The sequence below is a fragment of the Stegostoma tigrinum genome, chromosome 15, assembly GCF_030684315.1.
Source record: "Stegostoma tigrinum isolate sSteTig4 chromosome 15, sSteTig4.hap1, whole genome shotgun sequence".
Taxonomy (NCBI): Eukaryota; Metazoa; Chordata; class Chondrichthyes; order Orectolobiformes; family Stegostomatidae; genus Stegostoma; species Stegostoma tigrinum.
Genome location: NC_081368.1, coordinates 1769988 through 1789766, shown reverse-complemented (window position 1 = coordinate 1789766; position 19779 = coordinate 1769988). Strand labels below are relative to the sequence as shown.

Sequence of the window (19779 nt, the reverse complement as noted above, 5' to 3'; positions counted from 1 at the left end):
TGTATTCTTTAGTCATCGGGAACTTCTTTGAGAATTTATTGCTTCCTGACCTGTTAGAATGTTATAGGTTTCTGTGACATGCTCCTCATTCTTCTAAATGCCAGTGAACTTGACTTTCACCGATCTGGACTCTCTTCATACACCCATCCTGCCATCCCAGAATTCAGTCTGGTAAACCTTTGCTGCACCTCCTCCACCTGCTCCCTCAGAGACCAGAACTGCATACAATACTCCAGGTATGGTCTCACCATGGCTCTGTACAATGACAGTTAGACATCCCTGCCCCTGTACTCCAATTCTCTCACCACAAAGGCTCACCATCTTCACCACCTACTTGCTTACTTTCAGTTGGGGATGTGATGGCCTAGTGGTAGTAACACTGGACTATTAATTCAGAGACCAGAGTGTGTTCTGGGGACCCAGATTTGAATTCCCCCCATGGCAGATGGTGGAATTTGAATTCAATAAAACAAAAATCTTGGATTATGAATCTAATGATGACTGTGAATCCATTGTTGAATGTTGGAAAAACCCATCTGGTTCACAAGCCTCCTTTAGGGGAGGAAACTGCCATTCTAACCTGGTCTGGCCTACATGTGACTCCAGACCCACAGCAATGTGGTTGACTCTTAACTGCCCTCTGGCCAATTAGGGATGGGCAATAAATGCTGCCTGGCCAGCAATGCCCTCATTCCATGAATGAATAAAGAAAAACTACTATACAAGGAAATCCAGGTCACACTGCACCTCCCCATTTCCAATTATTCATCATTAAGAAAATAATCTGCCTTCCTGTTTTTGTCTACCAAAGTGGAATCCCTCACAATTATCCACATTATGCTGCATCTGCTATGCATGTGCCCACTTACCCCGCCTGTCTAAATCACACTGCAGCATCTCTGCAAGCTTCCCACAGCTCACTCTCCCGTCCAGCTTTGTGTCATCTGTAAACCTGGAGATATTACGTTTAGTTCACTCGCCTAAATTATTAATATATATTGTGAATCGCTGGGGTCAAAGTACTGACTGCCACTCAGAAAAAGACCCATTTGTTCCTAGTCTTTGTTTCCTGTCTGTCAACTATGTCAGTACCTTACTCCCAATCCCACATGGTTTAATTTTTCACGGAAATCTCTTTTATGTGGGACCTTATCGAACGCCGATCCCTGCGGTACCGCACTAGTCACTGCCTGCCATTCAGAGAAGGACCCACTTATTCCTACTCTTTGTTCTTTCCTGCTAACCAGTTCTCTATCCATGTCAGTACCTAACTCCCAATCCCGCATGGTTTAATTTTACACACTAATCTCTTATGTGGGACCTTATCGAACGCCTTCTGAGAGTCCAAGAAAACCACATCCACTGGCTCCTTCTTATCAACTCTACCAGTTACATCCTCAAAAAAAAAATTCCAGTAGATCTGTCAGGCACAAATTCCCATCCGTAAATCAGTGCTGAGTCTGTCTGATCCTGTCACTGCTCTGCGACTAAATCTTTTCTAAAGGTCTTTAGCGTTTTCCTCACTACTGATGTCGGACTGACTGGTCTATAATTACCTATTCTCTCTCTACGTCCTTTTTTAAACAGTGGGATTGCATTAACTACATTGCAATCTGTAGGAACTGTTCTAGAGTGTATAGAATTTTAAAAGATGACCATCAATGCTTCCAGAGTTTTAAGAGCCACTTCCTTAAGTACACCTGGACGTTGATTTGGATCCTGGGGATTTATTGACCTTTAATCCCATCCATTTTCCTAATACCTTTCCCTGCTAATACTGGTCTACTTCCGTTCCTCCCTTTCACTAGACTGTGTTCCTCAACATTTTTAAGAGGTTATTTTTGTCTCCCATTGTGAAAAGAGAACCAAAGTATGTATTTAATTGGTGTGCCACCTCACTGTTCCCCTTTATAACTTCCCTGTTTCTGATGCCAGGAACCTACATTTGACTTCACTAATCTTTTTCTGTTCACGTATCTAAGGTTCTGATGGTCCCAGTAAGCTTACTCTCATGCCGTCTTATCCCCATCCTCCAACAATCCTTTTGCCCTTCTTTGCTGACTTATAAACTGCTTCCAGTCCTCAGGTTTGCTGCTTTTTTTGGGCAATTTGTATGCCTTTCCTTGGATCTGATACTACCCCTAATTTTCCTTGTGTGCCGTGGTCAGGCCAGCTTTCCGGTTTTAATTTTGTGCCAGTAGGAAGAGAGAGAGAGATCAAAAACTACCTCTCCTTGCAGAGATTCAAAAGCTTCTCACTGTATCATTCACATCCAGAACCTGTCCAGCTACCAATCAGAGAGCTGTCCTTGCCAAATTTCAAGCCTTTTAAAAACAGTTCAGTTTTGCTATTTTTATTATGAAAGTGAATAATCTCCACTTCTCCACTTTATCTGCCATTTTGCTGTTCGTTCACCTAGTCTGTCCGTATACCTTTGCTGCACTTTTATGATTGTCTCACAGTTTCTGTAGGGAGTCTCATGACACAATGGGTAGTGACCATGCTTTTGAGTCAGGTTTTAAGACCTACCCCAGGAACAAATGGCCAAGGGAGATGATTACGTTCCAAATTCTTCCAATGCTTGCCAGTGGCAGCATTTAAGAACAGGGGAGATTCCTGGTTGGTCATGGGAAAAAGTTGGGGCCCAGGCTTCCAGGTACAACTCGCGTACAGCACCATATGTTGCTGCAGCAACGCAGACTCGTTAGGTGATTTCTTTTTTAAATTTGTTCACGAGATGTGGGTCTCACTGGCTAGACCAGCATTATTACCTAACCCTAATTGAGTTAAGAGTCAACCACATCACTGTGGGTCTGGTATCACATGTAGGTCAGGCCAGGTGAGGATGATGGATTTTATTCCCTAAAGGACATTAATGATCCAGATGGGTTTTTCTAACAATCAGCAATGGTTAAAGTTTTTAAGACGATTTGTAACTCTCTTGTGGATGAAGTAGTAGACTTGCTCGCCGAGGCGGTGAATTTGGTTGCAGACGTTTTGTCACCCTGCTAGGTAACATCGTCAGTGCGCCTCCACTGAAGCCTTGGTACTCTGTCCCACTTATTAGTTAAACATCCATATAAACACCTAAACGACATCCTCACCAGATAAAATTCATGGAAGAGAAGAACGGCAACCAAATACCTTCCTGGACATAATGGCAGAACACAAAAACAACACGCAAGTCCCAACTAGCGAGTATAGAAAGACCACATCCACGGACAAAATACTCAGTTACACACAAATGGACCTGCATCGGGACACTACGCAAACAGGCCACAACATGTTGCAGCGACCCAGAACTATGCAAAGCAGAACAGGAGCCCCTCAACGGAGTCTTCAAAAGGAATGAATACCCAAAAAGCGCAATCCCGCCGTTACTTCCTAGACTGACCACACACACCCAGACTCACTAATCACTCTACCATACATCAAGGACACATCAGAGGTGACCACGAGACAACTCTGATCCCTAGGTGTCAGGGTGGCCCACAAACCAACAACCATTCTACAACAGCTACTGACAAATGTAAGGGATACCATACCCAAAACCAGCAAAACTGGAGTCACATACAAAATACCATGCAAGGACTGAGAGAAACACTACACAGGCCAAACCAGAAGAAAACTGACCGTACAGATACACGAACACCAACTAGCCACCAAGAGACATAACCAATTCTCACTTGTCGCACTACAGACTGATGAGGACAACACATCGACAATCACCAGGGAATTCCTGGAGGCCTAGTATTCCAACTGGAACTCCATCAACAAACACATTGAATTAGACGCTGTGCACAAACCACTGAGGAAAAAAAACTGGAAGTAATGCCAACCACCCCAGCAAACCGAGGCATATAAATAACAAGTGGGACAGACCTCACACTTCATTAGACACAGATAACAAAGTGTGGAGCTGGATGAACATAGCAGGCCAAGCAGCATCTCAGGAGCACAAAAGCTGAGGTTTCGGGCCTAGACCCTTCATCAGAGAGGTTTAGGCCCGAAACGTCAGCTTTTGTGCTCCTGAGGTGCTGCTTGGCCTGCTGTGTTCATCCAGCCCCACACTTTGTTATCTCGGATTCTCCAGCATCTGCAGATCCCATTATCTCTGATCTTCATTAGACGCACATTGACGATGTTACCTAGCAGGGTGATGAAACATTTGCAACCAAACCCATCGACTTGACGAGTAAGTCTACAACCTCAACAATGGTTTCATGGTCATCATTAGACTGTTATTTCCAGATTATTAATGAATTCAAATTTCACTATCTGCCATGGTGGGATTCAAACCTGGTTCTCCAGAACATTACCTGGCTCTCTGGATTAACGGTCCAGTGGTAATACCAGTAGGCCGTCGACTCTCTGAATGCACACACGCATGCGTGCATGCTCACATGGAATAGTCAGGGAGCAGGGAAAATTGTTGGATGGAAAATTATGGGAAAGGTTAGAGTGGAGAGTTCAGCAGAAGTTATGAAAGTTTCCAAAACAAATAATTGGACAGAGAGTATGGAAAGGGTCAGGAGTCTAACTTCAGGCACAGCAGGTAAGGGGACAACTATGAGAAAGGCCGGTCAGTGCAGGACTGAGGGTGTTGTACTTAAATACATGCAGTGTACAAAGCAAGGGAAATGAGCTTGTAGTACAGATTGAAATTGACACGTTCAATGTGTCTATCACAGAGACATGGCTACAAGGGGATTAGGGCTGGGGTCTGAATGTCTAAGGATACCTGTCCTAGTAAAAGGACAGGCAGATGGGCAGAGGGGACAGGAAATTAAATCAATAACATGAAGCAGTGTAGGTTTGGAAAGTGTAGAGCCTGTGTGGGTAGAGTTGAGGAACCACAAAGGGAAGAACTCCCTGATGGGAATTGTGTACAGGCCCCCTCGCAGTAGTCAGGATGTGGGGCAGAAAATAAATCAGGAGATGGAAAAGGCCTGTAAGAAAGGCACTATTACAGTCATCACAGGGCACTTCAACATGCAGGTGGACTGGGAAAATCCGGTTGGTAGAAGGTCCCAAGCGAAGGAATTTTGGGATGTCTAGGAGATGGTTTGCTGGAGCGGGTCATGGTAGAGCCTGCTATTGATCAGGCACTTCTGGGTTTGGTGATTATAATAAGTCTGACATGATTACAAAACTGAAGAAAATTTTAAAGGGCGACAGTAACCATAATATGATAGAATTGACCCCCTGCAGTTTGAGAGGAAGAAGCTAGGATCACTGTTGAAAGTGAATAAAGGTAACTACAAAGACATGAGGGAGGAGCTGACCGGAGTTCACTGGAAGGGCAGCTGAGCAGGAAAGATGGTGGAGCAGTAATGGGAGGTGTTTCTGGAGGGTGAGGCAACCATGGCTGACAAGGGAAGTTAGGGTCAGTATAAAAGCAAAAGGAAAAGCATACACTGTGTTGAAGATTATTAGGGAGCCTTTAGAAATGAGCAGAGGATAGCTTAAAAAAAGCAATAAACTGGGGAAAAGATGAATTGTGAAGGCGAGCCAGCTAGCAATATAATAGAGGATTGCACAAGTTTTTTTAAGATATCTAAGGGAAGAGTGGACATTGAACCACTGGTAAATGGGGCTGGAGAAGTAGTAATGGGGAACAAAGAAATGGAGGAGGAGCTGACTAGGAACTTTGCATCAGTTTTCACAGGGGAACACACCAGCAGCAGACCAGAGCTTCAAGAGAGTCAGGGGGCAGACGGGAGTGCAGTGCTCATCACTCAGGAGCAGGTGCTGGGGAAACTGAAAGGCCTGACGGTGGATAAATCACTCCGGACCAGATGGACTCTACCCCAGAGATATGAAGGAGATTGCTGAGGAAGTTGTAGAGGCATTGATGGTGATCTTACAGAAATCACCTGGAGTTAGGGGGACCCCAGAGAATGGAAAATGGCAAATGTCGCAACCTTATTTAAGAAGGGAGGAAACAATAGGCCAGTTAGCCTGACCTCAGTTGTTGGGAAGGTTTTAGAATCCGCTATCATGGATGGATTGCAGGGAACTTGGAAATACATTTTCCCACGTTGGGTGGAGTCAGTACGGCTCTGTCAAGGGGTGGCCATGCCTGACAAATCTGTTAGAATTCTTTGAGGAGGTATTGAGCAAGTTAGAAAAAGCAGAGTCAGTGGACATGATCTATTTGAATTTCCAGAAGGCCTTTTGCAAGGTGCTGTGCAAGAGGCTGCTATTTTGAGATAAGAGCCCATGGTATTAGGGGCAAAGTACTGGCATGAAGAGGATTTGCTGACTGGCAGAAAACAGTGGGCATAACAGGGTCTTTTTCAGGATGATGGCTGGTGGCTAGTGAAGTTCTGCAGGGGTCAGTGATGGGAGCATAACTTTTCATGTTCTACATTAACAATCTGGACCGAGGAACTGAGGGCATTGCTGCTAATTTTACAGATGAAAAATGGATAGATGGAGGGACTGGTAGTGTTGAGCAAGCGGGGAGGCTGCAGAAGGACTTGGACAGGCTAGAGCTGAAAACTAGCTGATGGAATGTAATGTGGGAAAACAGGAGATGATACACTTTGATGGGAAGAATAGAAATAGAACCTATTTTCTAAATGAAAGAGGCTTCGGAAATCTGAAGCACAAAGGGATTTGGATGCCCTGCTTCAGGATTCTGTCACGGTTAACATGCAGGCTCAGTTGCAGTTAGGAAGGCAAATGCAATGTTAGCATTCATTTCGAGAGGGCTAGAATACAACAGCAGGGGTATACAGCCTCCGCAATGTAACGCTGTGGTTTGACCGCATTTGGAATATTGTGAGCAGTTTTGGGCCTTTTATCTAAGGAAGGATGTGCTGGTGTTGGAGGGGATCTGGAGGAGATTTACAAGAATTATCCTGGGGATGTAAGGCTTGATATGTGAGAAATGTTTGAGGACTTTGGGTCTGTACTCAATGGCGTTTAGAAGGATGAGTGAGGGATCAGATTGAAAATTACAGAATACTGATAGGGTTGGACAGAGTGGACATGGAGAGGATGTTTCCACTATTGGGAGAGACTAGGACTCGAGGGCACGTCCTCAGAGTGAAGGAGTGACCCTTTAGAACTGAGATGAGCAGGAATTTTCTCAGCCATAGGGGATGAATCTGTGCAACTCATTGCTCCAGAGGCCTGTGGAGGCCAGGTCATTGAGTGTGTTTAAGATATAGATAGATGGGGTCTTGATTTAGAAAGGGGATCAAGGGCAATGGGGAGAAGGCAGGAGAATGATGTTGATAAATGTATCCGCCCTGATTGGACAGATAGAATGGCTTAATTCTGCTCCTATATCTTATGATCGTAAGGGCACTCCCACACAGGTGCCGGTCTTGCAGTCCTTCCTAGTTTTTTCACATCTACTAACTTGGGCCTTGTACTTTATCTCTCTCTCCATCCATGTCATTAACAGAGATTACAGCCTGTTGAAGCCACATCCTGATCCTAATGGCAAGCCACTAATTGCAGCTCGTCAACTTGAAGATGCCTGGGTGTCTGTCCTTCAATTCTGGATGCCTGCTCTGCCATTTAGTATGATTATGGCTGATCATCAGGCTGCCATCTCCGCATATCCCCTTAGCTCCAAGAGCGATATCTCCCTACTTACGTTGAATAACTGGTGCGAGAGCGTGCCCAGGTGTCATGGCACATTCCCCTCTCTCAACTTACAGCCAATCAAATAATGGGTTTCCTTGCTGTTTTTGTTACCAAAAGGATAATCTCACATTTATCCACATTATACGTCATCTGCTATGCCTGTGTCCACTTACTCAGCCTGCCCAAATCATACTGTAACATCTCTGCATTCTCCTCACAGCTCACCCTCCCACCCTGCTTTGTATCATCTGCAAATGTTGAGAAATTACGTTGAGTTCTCTCATCTAAATTATCAATGTATGGGGTCCCCATACCGATCCCTGCAGTACCGCACTAGTCACTGCCTGTCATTCAGAGAAGGACCCACTTATTCCTACTCTTTGTTCTTTCCTGCTAACCAGTTCTCTATCCATGTCAGTACCTAACTCCCAATCCCGCATGGTTTAATTTTACACACTAATCTCTTATGTGGGACCTTATCGAACGCCTTCTGAGAGTCCAAGAAAACCACATCCACTGGCTCCTTCTTATCAACTCTACCAGTTATATCCTCAAAAAAAATTCCAGTAGATTTGTCAAGCACAAATTCCCATCCGTAAATCAGTGCTGAGTCTGTCTGATCCTGTCACTGTTTTTCAACTGCTCTGTGAATAAATCTTTTTATAAAGGCCTTTTGGCGTTTTCCTCACTACTGATGTCAGAGTGACAGGTGTCAGATTCCATTTTGGAAATCCATGCTGTCTGTGTCTGATTCTGCCACTGTTTTCTCAGTGCCCTGCTGTAAAATCCTTCCTAATAAACACTGATATTTTCTCCATTACTGATGTCGGACTCACTGGTCTATAATACACTGCTTTCTCTCCCTCCCTATTCAAATAATGGCATTACATTGGAAAGTAGCTAATCTGTAGGAACTGTCTCAAGTCTTGGAAGATGACCACTAACGATTATCCTTTTGGATCACTCCCTTTAATTGGCATGTATGTTATCAGGCCCTGGTTATTTATTGGCCTACAATCCCATCAGTTTCTCCAGTGCTGTGTTTCATATTTCTGGTATGTTATGTGTCCTCCTTTGTGAAGATAGAAGCAAAGTTTAAATTTAATTCATCAGCTATTTCATTGCTCCCCATTTTCAATGACAACCTGAGTGCCCACCCAGTAAAGCCCTTTCAGAATCTTTTCCTATTTCAATGAGTTCACCTCTCATTGTTCTATAAATGCTATTTAACTTATCATAGGACACACTGTCTTCCCAGAGACCAATCGAGTGCAGTATCACCTTCAAGACTTGTGTATTCTCCCTTCGAGATTAGGCCACATGACTACATTGAATGGCATTTATGGGCTTAAAGGGCTAATTGACTTATTCCTCTTGTTCTGCTCCTGTTTCCTATACTGGAGAACTTTGGCAAATTGTTTTTTGGTTGGTTGACACTGAAGTCTCCTTCCTTCCTTTAGGAGATGACGGAAAATGGGAGCCATCAGCTGGTGGTGAAAGCCAAATTTAATTTCAAGCAGACCAATGAAGATGAGCTTTCCTTTTCAAAAGGCGACATTCTTTATGTAACGCGAGTTGAAGATGGAGGATGGTGGGAAGGCTCACTGAAAGGAAAGTCAGGCTGGTTCCCTAGCAACTATGTGAGGGAGATAAAACCAAGTGGTGAGTTGCTAATTTTTATGTATAACTCTCTGTCTTCATTCTGGCTGTAGAGAAAATCATACCTTTTTGTTTAAAACTGCTTTCTGTTCAGTGTGTCCATGGTCAGAACTTTCAGTCCAGCTGTTGAAACTTCATCTCAGTTTCCACTTTTTGCTCAGTGGCTAAGTTCGAGATATTTCCTTATATTCATTTTACCAAATGAGATGGAGTTATAATTTAATTTGCAATTAACTGCTCTCACTCAAAGACATACCATCGATATGCTCCCAGCCGTCTCTGTCTTACTGTCTGAAATTGCATCTCACCCCTCTGCACACTCTGAAAATCCTTCGGAGTTTTCACCTCCCTCTTTCATCAGCCTTGGGACCCCTCTTTTTGACTTTTGTTTTGAATCCTTCTCAAGTCACTGGTCATGGCCCAGCTTTGGTCCATTTTACACCTTCTCTGTGAGACAGCTTGTATGTGTTTGTTTGTTATAGAGAAGCTGCTGGAAATGGGCAGTGCAGTTCGAGCTTGGACCCGTTGATGATGGGATATGGACTGGTTCAAGAATTGGTGCACATCTTGTGATGTTTGTAGAATGAAACTGAGGAGAACACTTGATCTCACTCCATCACTTGTTGCAGAATGTCCTCTTGTCATTTTCAAAAGGTGCAAGAGTCTTATGATTAAGTGACTAGTTCCAGAGGCCCGCAATAATAATCCACAAAAAGGTGACCTCAAATCCTGTCTGAGTCTGGGAATTTGAATTCAATTTGGGGAAAAAAACTTCCCAGACTGGAAAGCTGTCTCAGTAGAAATGACCATGAAGCTGTCAGACAGTTGTTTTAAAAAAAAATGACTGGTTCACCCATGCCCTTTAGGGTTGGAAATGTGCCATCTTAGCAAGCCTGGCAAGTGAGTCTTTCACTGTTCCTTACTTCACTGTTGCAAATGACGTCATTTTGGTAAAAGGATTTGCTGATAAGAGTTGCAGAGGTTGACAGCACCGAGCAAGGCCCTTTTGATCCACTGAGTCAAAAACAACCACTTTTTTCCATTCAGTTGTGGGACGTGGTCATTGCTGGCTGAGCCCAGCATTTATTGCCCGTTCCTAGTCGCTCTTGAGAAGGTGGTGGTGAGCTGCCTTCTCAAACCACTGAAGTCCAAATGCTGTAGATAGGCCCATTAGGGAGGGGATTCCAGGATTTTGCCCCAGCGACAGTGAAGGAGTGACGATGTATTTCCAAGTCAGGATGATGATTGGCTTGGAAGGGAACTTGCAGGTGGTGGTATTCCCATCTATCTGCTGTGCTTATGCTTCTAAATATAAGTGGTCGTGGAATTGGAAGGTGCTGTCTAAGGATCTTTGGTGAATTTCTGCGATGCATCTTATAGATGGAGCACGCTGCTGCTACTGAGTGTCAGTGGTGGCGGAGGAAGTGGATGTTTGTGGGTGTGTTACCAATCAAATAGGCAGCTTTGCCCTAGATGGAGTTAGGCTTTTTGAGTGTTGCCTAGATAAGTGCAGCTCCAACAAGTGGAGAGTGTGCCTTGTAGATGGCAAACAGGTTTTGGAAAGTCTGGAGGTGAGTTACCTGCTGCAGTATTCCTAGCCTCTGACCTGCTCTTGTAGCCACTGCTATATATGGTGAGTTCAGTTGAATTGCTACTCAGTGGAAACCCCAAGAATATTGATAGTGGGGAATTCAATGCTGGTAACACCATTGACTGTCAGGGGCGGTGGTTAGATTGTCTGTTGTTGGAGATAGTCATAATCTGGCATTTGTGTGGCATGATTATTATTTTGCCAGTTGTCAGCTCAAGCCTGGATATTGTCCAGATCTTATTGCATTTGGACATGGACTGTTTCAGTATCTGAGGAGTTGTGAATTGTGCTGAACATTGTCCTTTTGGTGTAGGGAGGGTCATCGAGAAACAGCTGAAGATGGCTGGGCCGAAGACACTAACCTGAGGAATGCCTGCAGAGATGTCCTGGAGCTGAGATGATTGACCTCCCACAACCACGACCATCTTCCTATGTGTCGGGAATGGCTCCTACCACCGGAGAGTTTGCCCCCTGATACCCATTGATTATAGTTTTGCTTGGGCTCCTCGAAGCCAAGTGCTATCGCTCTCACCTCCACCTCCTAGAATTCAGCCCAATTGTCCATATTTGACCCAAGGCTGTAATGAGGTCAGGCGCTGAATGGCCCTGATAGAACCCAAACTGGGCATTGCTGAGAAGGTGCTGCTTGATAGCACTGTTGATGACATCTAACCTATTCCCATTTTCCAACATTTGGCCCATAGCCTTGTTCACTTACTGAAACCTGATGAGGGTTTCTGCCTTTTCCACTCTTGCAGGCAGTCAGTTCTAAATTCCTACCGCTCTCTAAGTGAAAAGATGTTTCCTCACATCCCCTCCGAGCCTCCTGCCCCTTACCTTAAATCTATGCTGTCTGGTCATTGATCCCTCCGCCAAAGGGAAAAGGCTTCCTCCTGTCCATCCTACAAATACCCTTGTTAATTTCATATATCTCAGTCATGTCCGCAATAGTCTCTTCTGCTCTAAGGATAACAACCCCAGTCTGTCCAATCTCTCTTTGTAACTGAAACTCCAGCTCCAAGGGAACATTCTGCTCAATCTCCTCTGCATTCTCTCCAATGCTGTCCTATCCCTCATACAATGTGGATTCTTAAACTGCGAACAGTACAGTAGCTTTTGCCTGGGAGGTGATGGCCTAGAGGTATTATCGCTGGACTGTTAATTCAGAGACCCAGATAGTGTTCTGGGCCTGGGTTCGAATCCTGCCATGGCAGATGGTGGTATTTGAATTCAATGAAAATATCTGGAATTAAGAGTCTAATGATGACCATGAATCCATTGTCGATTGTCGAAAAAACCCATTTAGTTCACTAATGCCCTTTAGGGAAGAAAACTGCCATCCTTACCTGGTCTGGCCTACCTGTGACTTCAGACACACAACAATGTAGTTGACTCTTAACTAGGCTCTGGTCAATTAGGAATGGGCAATAAATGCTGCCTGGCCAGCGACGCCCTCTTCCCATGAATAAATGAAAAAAAACCTTTTACAAAGTTACAAAATAAATTTCCATTCTCTTAATCTGTGTGTCAGCTAATATAAAGGTAAGTATCCCACAGGCACCTTAACCACTTTACCCACCTTTTGTGCTAACCTGACGGGCTGGTGTTGATGCGTATCAAAGTCCACCTCTGATTTTTTGGTGCTGTCCTTGCCTGATTTATAGAACTTTAGTCTGTCTGCTGATCTATCTCTGTAGCCTTTACACACATTCGTCTGATTTTTCCAGGTCTGATATGCCCGACTTGGCCTCCCTCCTTTTCCTTTTCCTGGCAAGCCACCTCAGCAGCCAGAAACGTGCCTCTTGGTCCAAACCAAGGCCAGCTTTCTGGCGCAGTTTACAAAATGTGATGCTTAAAGAGTGGCAGACAACTGCTGCTGCTCTCTCTCACTTTAATAACCCACAGTAGGGAGGATTGGATTTACAAAAGCCATGCAAAGTAGCCTGTTTTGGATTTGAAATTGCTTCTTCAACCAGAGCTGAGTTGTTTAACTCTGCCACTTTGAATTGACAACTAGGAGATGAACCATATGCTCTTGCTGACTCCCTGTTGTGATTTGGAGCACAACTGTGCTGCCTACTGTGTCTGACTCTGCACAATATTGAGGCACAGTGTGTGACATAAGGAGAGGGGGCAGAGAGTACAGGACTCAAACAGTATTCATTTCCTTAAAGGGAACGCGATAAAAGGCTCAAAGCAGTTGTTGAAGTGCACTAAGTGACGATAAAGCCGATGCATTTATTACTCTGTGGTGTGTGACATCCCTTTGCCAAGTTGCTAGTGTCCATAAGGTATCACAATAAGAGTTACAAGTAGTTGGCTGTCAGTTGGAGGTTAATGGTGATATATTAGAGTGTGCGTAAAATACATTAGCCTTTCACTTAAGTGTCGCTTCAGAGTACGCGGTTGGCCAAGCTAGGTATTTATGAGACAGTGTCAGTCGAGGATACCTGTACACTGCCCTGCATGAAACACTTTTGCTCATAGTAGTATCGACTGGCTCACAGCTCCTCTCTCAGCCAGCCAGCCAGTCAGTCAGCGGTCCTACTCCTTGGCTATATCCTCAATCCCTGTCCTGAGAGGGTAAAAGGACAAGTATTTATGTGTTCCATTCCAGTGTATTATTTCAGGGCCAATTAGAGAGAAGAAAAATATTTTCAAATCGTTCAGAAAGACAGATGAAAGAAGTCAGTGAGATTTATTGATCACCTGCCCTGACTCATATTGAAGCTTCCCATCTTCTGTTAGAAAACATTTAAAGGGAGATACACTGACACAGTAGGCGAATATCCAGAGACCAAGATTAATGCTCTGGGGTCATGAGTTCAGTTGCTACCACAGCAGCTGGTAGCATTTAAAACCATTTATTAAATCTGGGATTGAAAGTGAGTCTCCGTGACGGTGACGATGAAATTCTCAACGACAGCTGTAAAACCCGTTTGGGATACTGATGTCCTTTAGGAAAAGAAATCTGCCATCCCTACCTGGTCTGGTCTACACGTGACTTCAGGCCCAGAGCAATGTGGGTTGCCCTCAACTGCCCTCTGAAATGACTGAGTGAGACACTGAGTTCAAGGGCAATTAGGGATGGGGGGCAAATTCACACATCCACTGAACAAATTTAAGAAAAAAAATGGTGAGTACAGATATTTGTGGCAATGAGAAAATCTTTTTTAGTCGGCATTATGTACTTAGTATTTTGTGCAGCAGCTGGCTAGGGCCCACTACCTCTGACCGTTCCAACTAAAAATGCACCTTCACCCACACCAGAAGTGGCATGGCACATGGATTCCAATTCAACGCTGTGCGCTGTATTCTTCAGGACAACTCTGTCTGAAATGGACCCTCAGTCCTTTTTAATTCCAAGCTCTTAGTTCAGCTCATTGCGGTCTGTAAGGCCCTAATTCTATCATGTCCAAAATTCAACAAAATGACTTAATCAAGTGTATTCTTGGTTTGCAGATAAGCCACTTTCCCCCAAATCTCTCAAAGGATTTGAGACACCTTCAGCTACAAAGAATTATTACAGTTTGGTAAGTGTTTTGCTTTAATTTTAATCCCTGTTTTCACCAGGGAATTTCTGTCCAATAAAGTATTGTTTGTGAATTAAATGCACCAGCAAAATGTTTGCAAAAGTAATAATTTTTTTTGTCAAAGATCAGAATAGTTGACAAAACCTATTTTAAGAGCCAAAATTTTTATACAAGCTACTTCCATTGAAAATAACACTATGTGTAAAATCTGATTTTTGCCCAAATTGCTCTTGTATCCTGCACCAAAGCTCTGGCTTTGCCTGGTTAGCAGCAGGGTCTTTACACAAATCACAGCAGGAATATGCTGAAAATCCGATGGCACATGTTTTATACAGAACTCCCCCCTCACCCCCAACCAGTCTGACCTGCTGTTTAATTGCTTTTGATGTGCAATATGGTCCATGGCTTTCCTTTTAGAGTAGCTCCCTGACAAAGGCAGGTGGGATACTCTCCAGTCCACAGTATATTTTCCACTTTTTTGGTGAATGATTTGCATTTATGTAGCACCTCAGGACCTTCCAAAGTGCCGTACAGCCAGCGCAGTGCTTTTGAAGTGTGGTTGCTGTTGTAATACAGATTCACTTCCTAACTGCCTGAGGCGGCAAAGTGCGAATGACCACACAGTCTGGATGTGAGTTTGCTCGCTGAGCTGGAAGGTTAGCTTTCAGACGTTTCATCACCATTCTAGGTAACATCATCAGTGAGCCTCCGACGAAGCTCCTTAGGCATTCATGCAGGAAGTACAGCTGTTCACGGGTGGCACTCTGTCGGATGGCATTGGGTTCCCGTCTTCCGGCCAGTTGCGTATTGCGCCCATTGGTGCTAGCGAGTTTTGAGAAGATTTGTAGCTCAGGTTGAGTTTCTGGATGTGAGTTTGCTCGCTGAGCTGGAAGGTTAGTTTTCAGAGATAATGGGAACTGCAGATGCTGGAGAATTCCAAGATAATAAAATGTGAGGCTGGATGAACACAGCAGGCCCAGCAGCATCTCAGGAGCACAAAAGCTGACGTTTCGGGCCTAGACCCTTCATCAGAGAGGAGGGTCTGATGAAGGGTCTAGGCCCAAAACGTCAGCTTTTGTGCTCCTGAGATGCTGCTTGGCCTGCTGTGTTCATCCAGCCTCTCATTTTATTATTAGGTTAGTTTTCAGACGTTTCGTCACCGTTCTAGGTAACATCATCAGTGAGCTTCACTAATGATGTTACCTAGAATGGTGACGAAACGTCTGAAAACTAACCTTCCAGCTCAGCGAGCAAACTCACATCCAGAACCTCAACCTGAGCTACAAATCTTCTCAACTCGCTACCACACAGTCAGTTTCCAGTGGTGTTAATTGAGCAATAAATATTGACAGGACACAGGAAGCGAGCCTGCAGTCTCCAAAATAATGGGTATGGCATCATTTATAACACCTCAATATTGTGTCTCGTCAACTTTAATTTCATGTTCAAGAAAGCAGCACCTGTTGACAGCGCGGCGCTCTCTTGACCAGTGTGGCGCTCCCTCGGTCCTGGGCGGCACGGTGCTCCCTCGGCACAGATGGAGAACGTCACTGGAATTATTTATCCCAAAATCAACATTACCAAAAAATCACATTCTCTGGTCCTTGTGTTGCTGTTGATGAGACCTTGCTATCTGTAAATAAGTTGCTGACTTTTCTACCTCGCAGTGACCAGACTTCAAGCTGTACTTCAATGGCTGGGGAGTACATTGGGACTGTCTGAGCTGTCTTTCTAGACAGTTGAGCTGCCCAGTTAATACACTTGGAATTTCTGTTGGATTATCCTCTCCGGGTATTCTGCTGTGAGGGATATTCTGCACAGCCATAAATGGGATAAAGATATAGTTCAAATTATATATCCGGTTTGGAGCTAGAAAATATAGCAAATTAGTGGGATACCAAGTTGTGATCTGTAGTTGATTGTTCACATGAGCCCTCGTCAATAACATGAGGCAGGGATTCTGTATAAAATAGGCAACATTTCTCAGTGCTATGTTCCTTCCACACTGAATGGAGACAGTCCAATTAGCTTGTTTACTTGGTAACAGATTGTAATCCTGAAATTTCCTCCTGGGCTGGGGGATTTCATTTGGAATGTGCACGTAGCATTTGCCTGAGCAGCCTTCAGCTGATGCACCCTGCAGTTATCCATGTTACTTTTGAAGGAGAGCTGATGAATTTTATATCTTTTACCCATCAAAAAAAATTACAATGAAATAACACTCTGCCTCCCCAGTACTCTCCAGAAATGCTTCTGCACCCAACCCCTCCCCACACAGTTGCCGATCTCACAGCCACAAAAACAATCTACACTTCAGTTTGACATCTTACATCATTCGGCTTTGGAGTATGTCTGGGTTACTGTCGGGGGTTGTACTGGCTCTTCAGAATGAGAGGTGTAACAGGGATAGTGGGAACTGGGATTAGAAGGTCAGAATCTGACAGTACAGAAAGAGACTAGTCAGCCCTTTTTGGAAAAGCTATCGAATTTGTCCCACTTTGAGAACTTGAAGACCTTTTGAAAGTCAATATAAAGTATACAAACCTAAAGTGCAGGAGCAGAACCCCTGGATGTATACGTGCACAGATAATTAAAGGTTTCCGGACAAGTGGAAAGAGCAATTAATAAAGCATACAGTGTTCTCGGCTTTTTACTAGGGGCATAGAGAACAACAGAAAGGAGGCAGTGGTGAACTTGTACAGGACACTTGTTCAACCTCTAAGTTTTGATCAGATCCTTAATTCCTCCTACCCCCAGACCCAGAGTCCTCAACCACTCCTCATTTGAGAAGCTCTTTATGACTCAGCAGCTGTATTCTAGCCTACGTGAAATGAATGCCAACATTGCATTGCTTTCCTAACTGTCAACTAAACATACGCGTTAGTCTTAGCAGAATCTTGAGCTAGGGCTCCTAAGACCTACTGTGCTTCAGATTTCTGTAGTCTTTCCCCTTTAGAAAATAGCCCATGCCTCTATTCTTCCTATCAAAGTGCATATCCTTACACTTCACATATTGAAATCCATTGCCACTCCTTTGCCTACTCTCTTAGTTCGTTAGGTCCTTGTGCAGCCTCCCGACTTCCTCAACATGACCTGTTCCCCCCTCCTATGTTTGTGTCATCTGCAAACCACAGTATAATGTGAATAGTTGTGGTCCCATCACTGACCCCTGCAGAACTCCCCTGGTCACTGGTTGCCCCCTGAAAAAGACTCCTTTATTTGTACTCTGTGCTTTCTGCCAGTCAGCCAATCCTCTGTCCATGCCTCACCTTTCCTGTAACACCATGGGTTCTTATTTAGCAACTTTCTATGTGGCACCTAGTCAAATGCTTTCTAGAAATCCAAATAGATCATGTCCACTCTCATTTGTCAAACCTGCTTGTTACATCCTCAAAGAATTGGAACAGATTTATCAGGCATGACCTCTTGTTGATGAGTCAGTCCTATTTGATCATGCACTTCCAAGTACTCTGCAATATCATCTTTAATAATGGTCCTTGGTAAGGCTTTAGCATCCCAGGTCAGACTAACTGGCCTATAATTTCCTGTCCTCTGCCTTCCACCCTCTTAGCGGGGATGTTACATTTGCCATTTTCCAGTCCTCTGGCATTCAGATATCTAGGGAAAGAGTAGGGCCATTAAAGACCACAGTGATAATTTGTATGTTGAGCTAGAAGCCGGAGCTAGAGTTCTAAATGAATATTTAGCATCTGTGTTCACTAACGATAGGGATGATATGAGTGTAGAAATCAGGCAAATGGTCTGTGATACAATTAAATAAATTAGCATCGACAAACCGGAGGTTCTGAGTGGTCTGATAGGCTTAAAAGTGGATAAATCTCCAGACTGGATGAAATATATCCCAGGTTAATAAGTGAGGCGGGGAGGATATAGCAGGGGCACTGGCTGCAGGAGAGGTACCATCGGGCAGGTAACATGGTACTGTTGTTCAAGAAGGGAGCATGAGATAAACTACAGGCCAGCCAGTCTAACCTGTAAGGTAGGGAAATGGTTGGAAACAATTCTGAGCGACAGAATTACTCTGCATTTGGAGAGGCAGGGATTAATCATGAACTGTTAGAATGGTGTTGTTAAAGGGAGGCTGTGTCTGACCAACTTGATTTGAATTTTTTGAAGAGGTGACCAGGTGTATAGGTGAGGGCAGTGTGTTTGATGTCACCTACTTCAGCACAGCTTTTGATAAGGTCCCTCATGGGAGACTGATAGTGAAGGTAAGAGCCTGTGGGGTCAAAGGAAATTTGACAGATTGGATCCAGAATTGGCTGAGGGACAGGGACCAGCGAGTGATGGTTGATGGTGTTTTTCTGACTTGAAGTCTGTGTCCAGTGGGGTCGTACCAGGGTCACTGTTGAGACCCTTGCTGTTTGCGGTTAATATAAATGATTTAAACTTGAATGTAGGAGGGCTATCAGCAAGTTCACAGACAATATAAAGATGGGTCGGGTGGTAAATAGTGAGGAGGCTAACCTCGGGTTACAGGAGGATATCGATGCGCTGGTCAACTGGGCTGATCACTGGAAAATAAAATTCAATCCAGTTATGTGTGAGGTGATGCACTTGGGCCGGACAAACAAGGCGAGGGAACACATGAACAGTAGGACCGTGGGAAGCACTGAGGATCAGAGGGACCTTGGTACGCTTGTACACCGGTCCCTTAAAGAGGACAAAGCAGGAAAGGCATATGGGATAGTTGCCTTAATGAGCCAAGGCCTTGGGTTTAAGAGCAGAGAGGTGATGCTGGAAGTGTATAAAACGTTGGTTAGGCCGCCGCTGAGTATTGTGGACAGATCTGGAATTGTCATTGCAGGTGGGTAGTGAGAGCACTGGAGAAGGTACAGAGGAGATTTACTAGGAAGTTGCCTGGGCTGGAGAGTTTCAGTTAGGATGAGAGATTGGACAGCCTGGGGCTGTTTTCCTTGGAGCAGAGGAAACCAAGGGAGGATATGATTGAGGTGTGTACAATTACCAGAGACATAAATGGGATAAACAAGAACCAACTTGTCTGAGGAAGGGTCACTGGACATGACCCATTAACTCTGTTTTTTCCTTCGCAGATGCTGCCAGATCTGCTGAGCTTTTCCAGCAACTTTGTTTTTGTTCCTGATTTATAGCATCCACAGTTCTTTCAGTTTTTATAACTTATACCCTTGATGGAGGGATCAATTAGCAAGGGCCATTGATTTCAGTTAAAGGAGCAGGAGCTTTAGAGGGGATGAGAGCAAAGACCTTTCTCACCCAAAGCTTGTTGAAAATGTCGAACTCTCTGCCCACAAGGATGGTTGAGGTGGAAACCCTCTTCATATTTAAGAAGTGTTTACACTTGTCATGTCGGAGCATACAAGGCAGTGAGCCAAACGCTAGAAAATGGGATGA

General features: G+C 44.3%; 1 protein-coding gene across 3 annotated transcripts in view; it reads left to right on the top strand.

Annotated features, from left to right (window-relative positions):
- The window catches only part of arhgef6 (Rac/Cdc42 guanine nucleotide exchange factor (GEF) 6), a 168955-nt gene that overhangs the window by 78745 nt on the left and 70431 nt on the right, over positions 1-19779 (top strand). For all 3 annotated transcript variants that reach the window (XM_048544625.1, XM_048544626.1, XM_048544624.1), the window contains exons 5-6: positions 9063-9264; positions 14315-14385. In XM_048544625.1, the coding sequence (XP_048400582.1) occupies positions 9063-9264; positions 14315-14385 (273 nt within the window). The remainder of the gene's footprint in view (positions 1-9062; positions 9265-14314; positions 14386-19779) is intronic.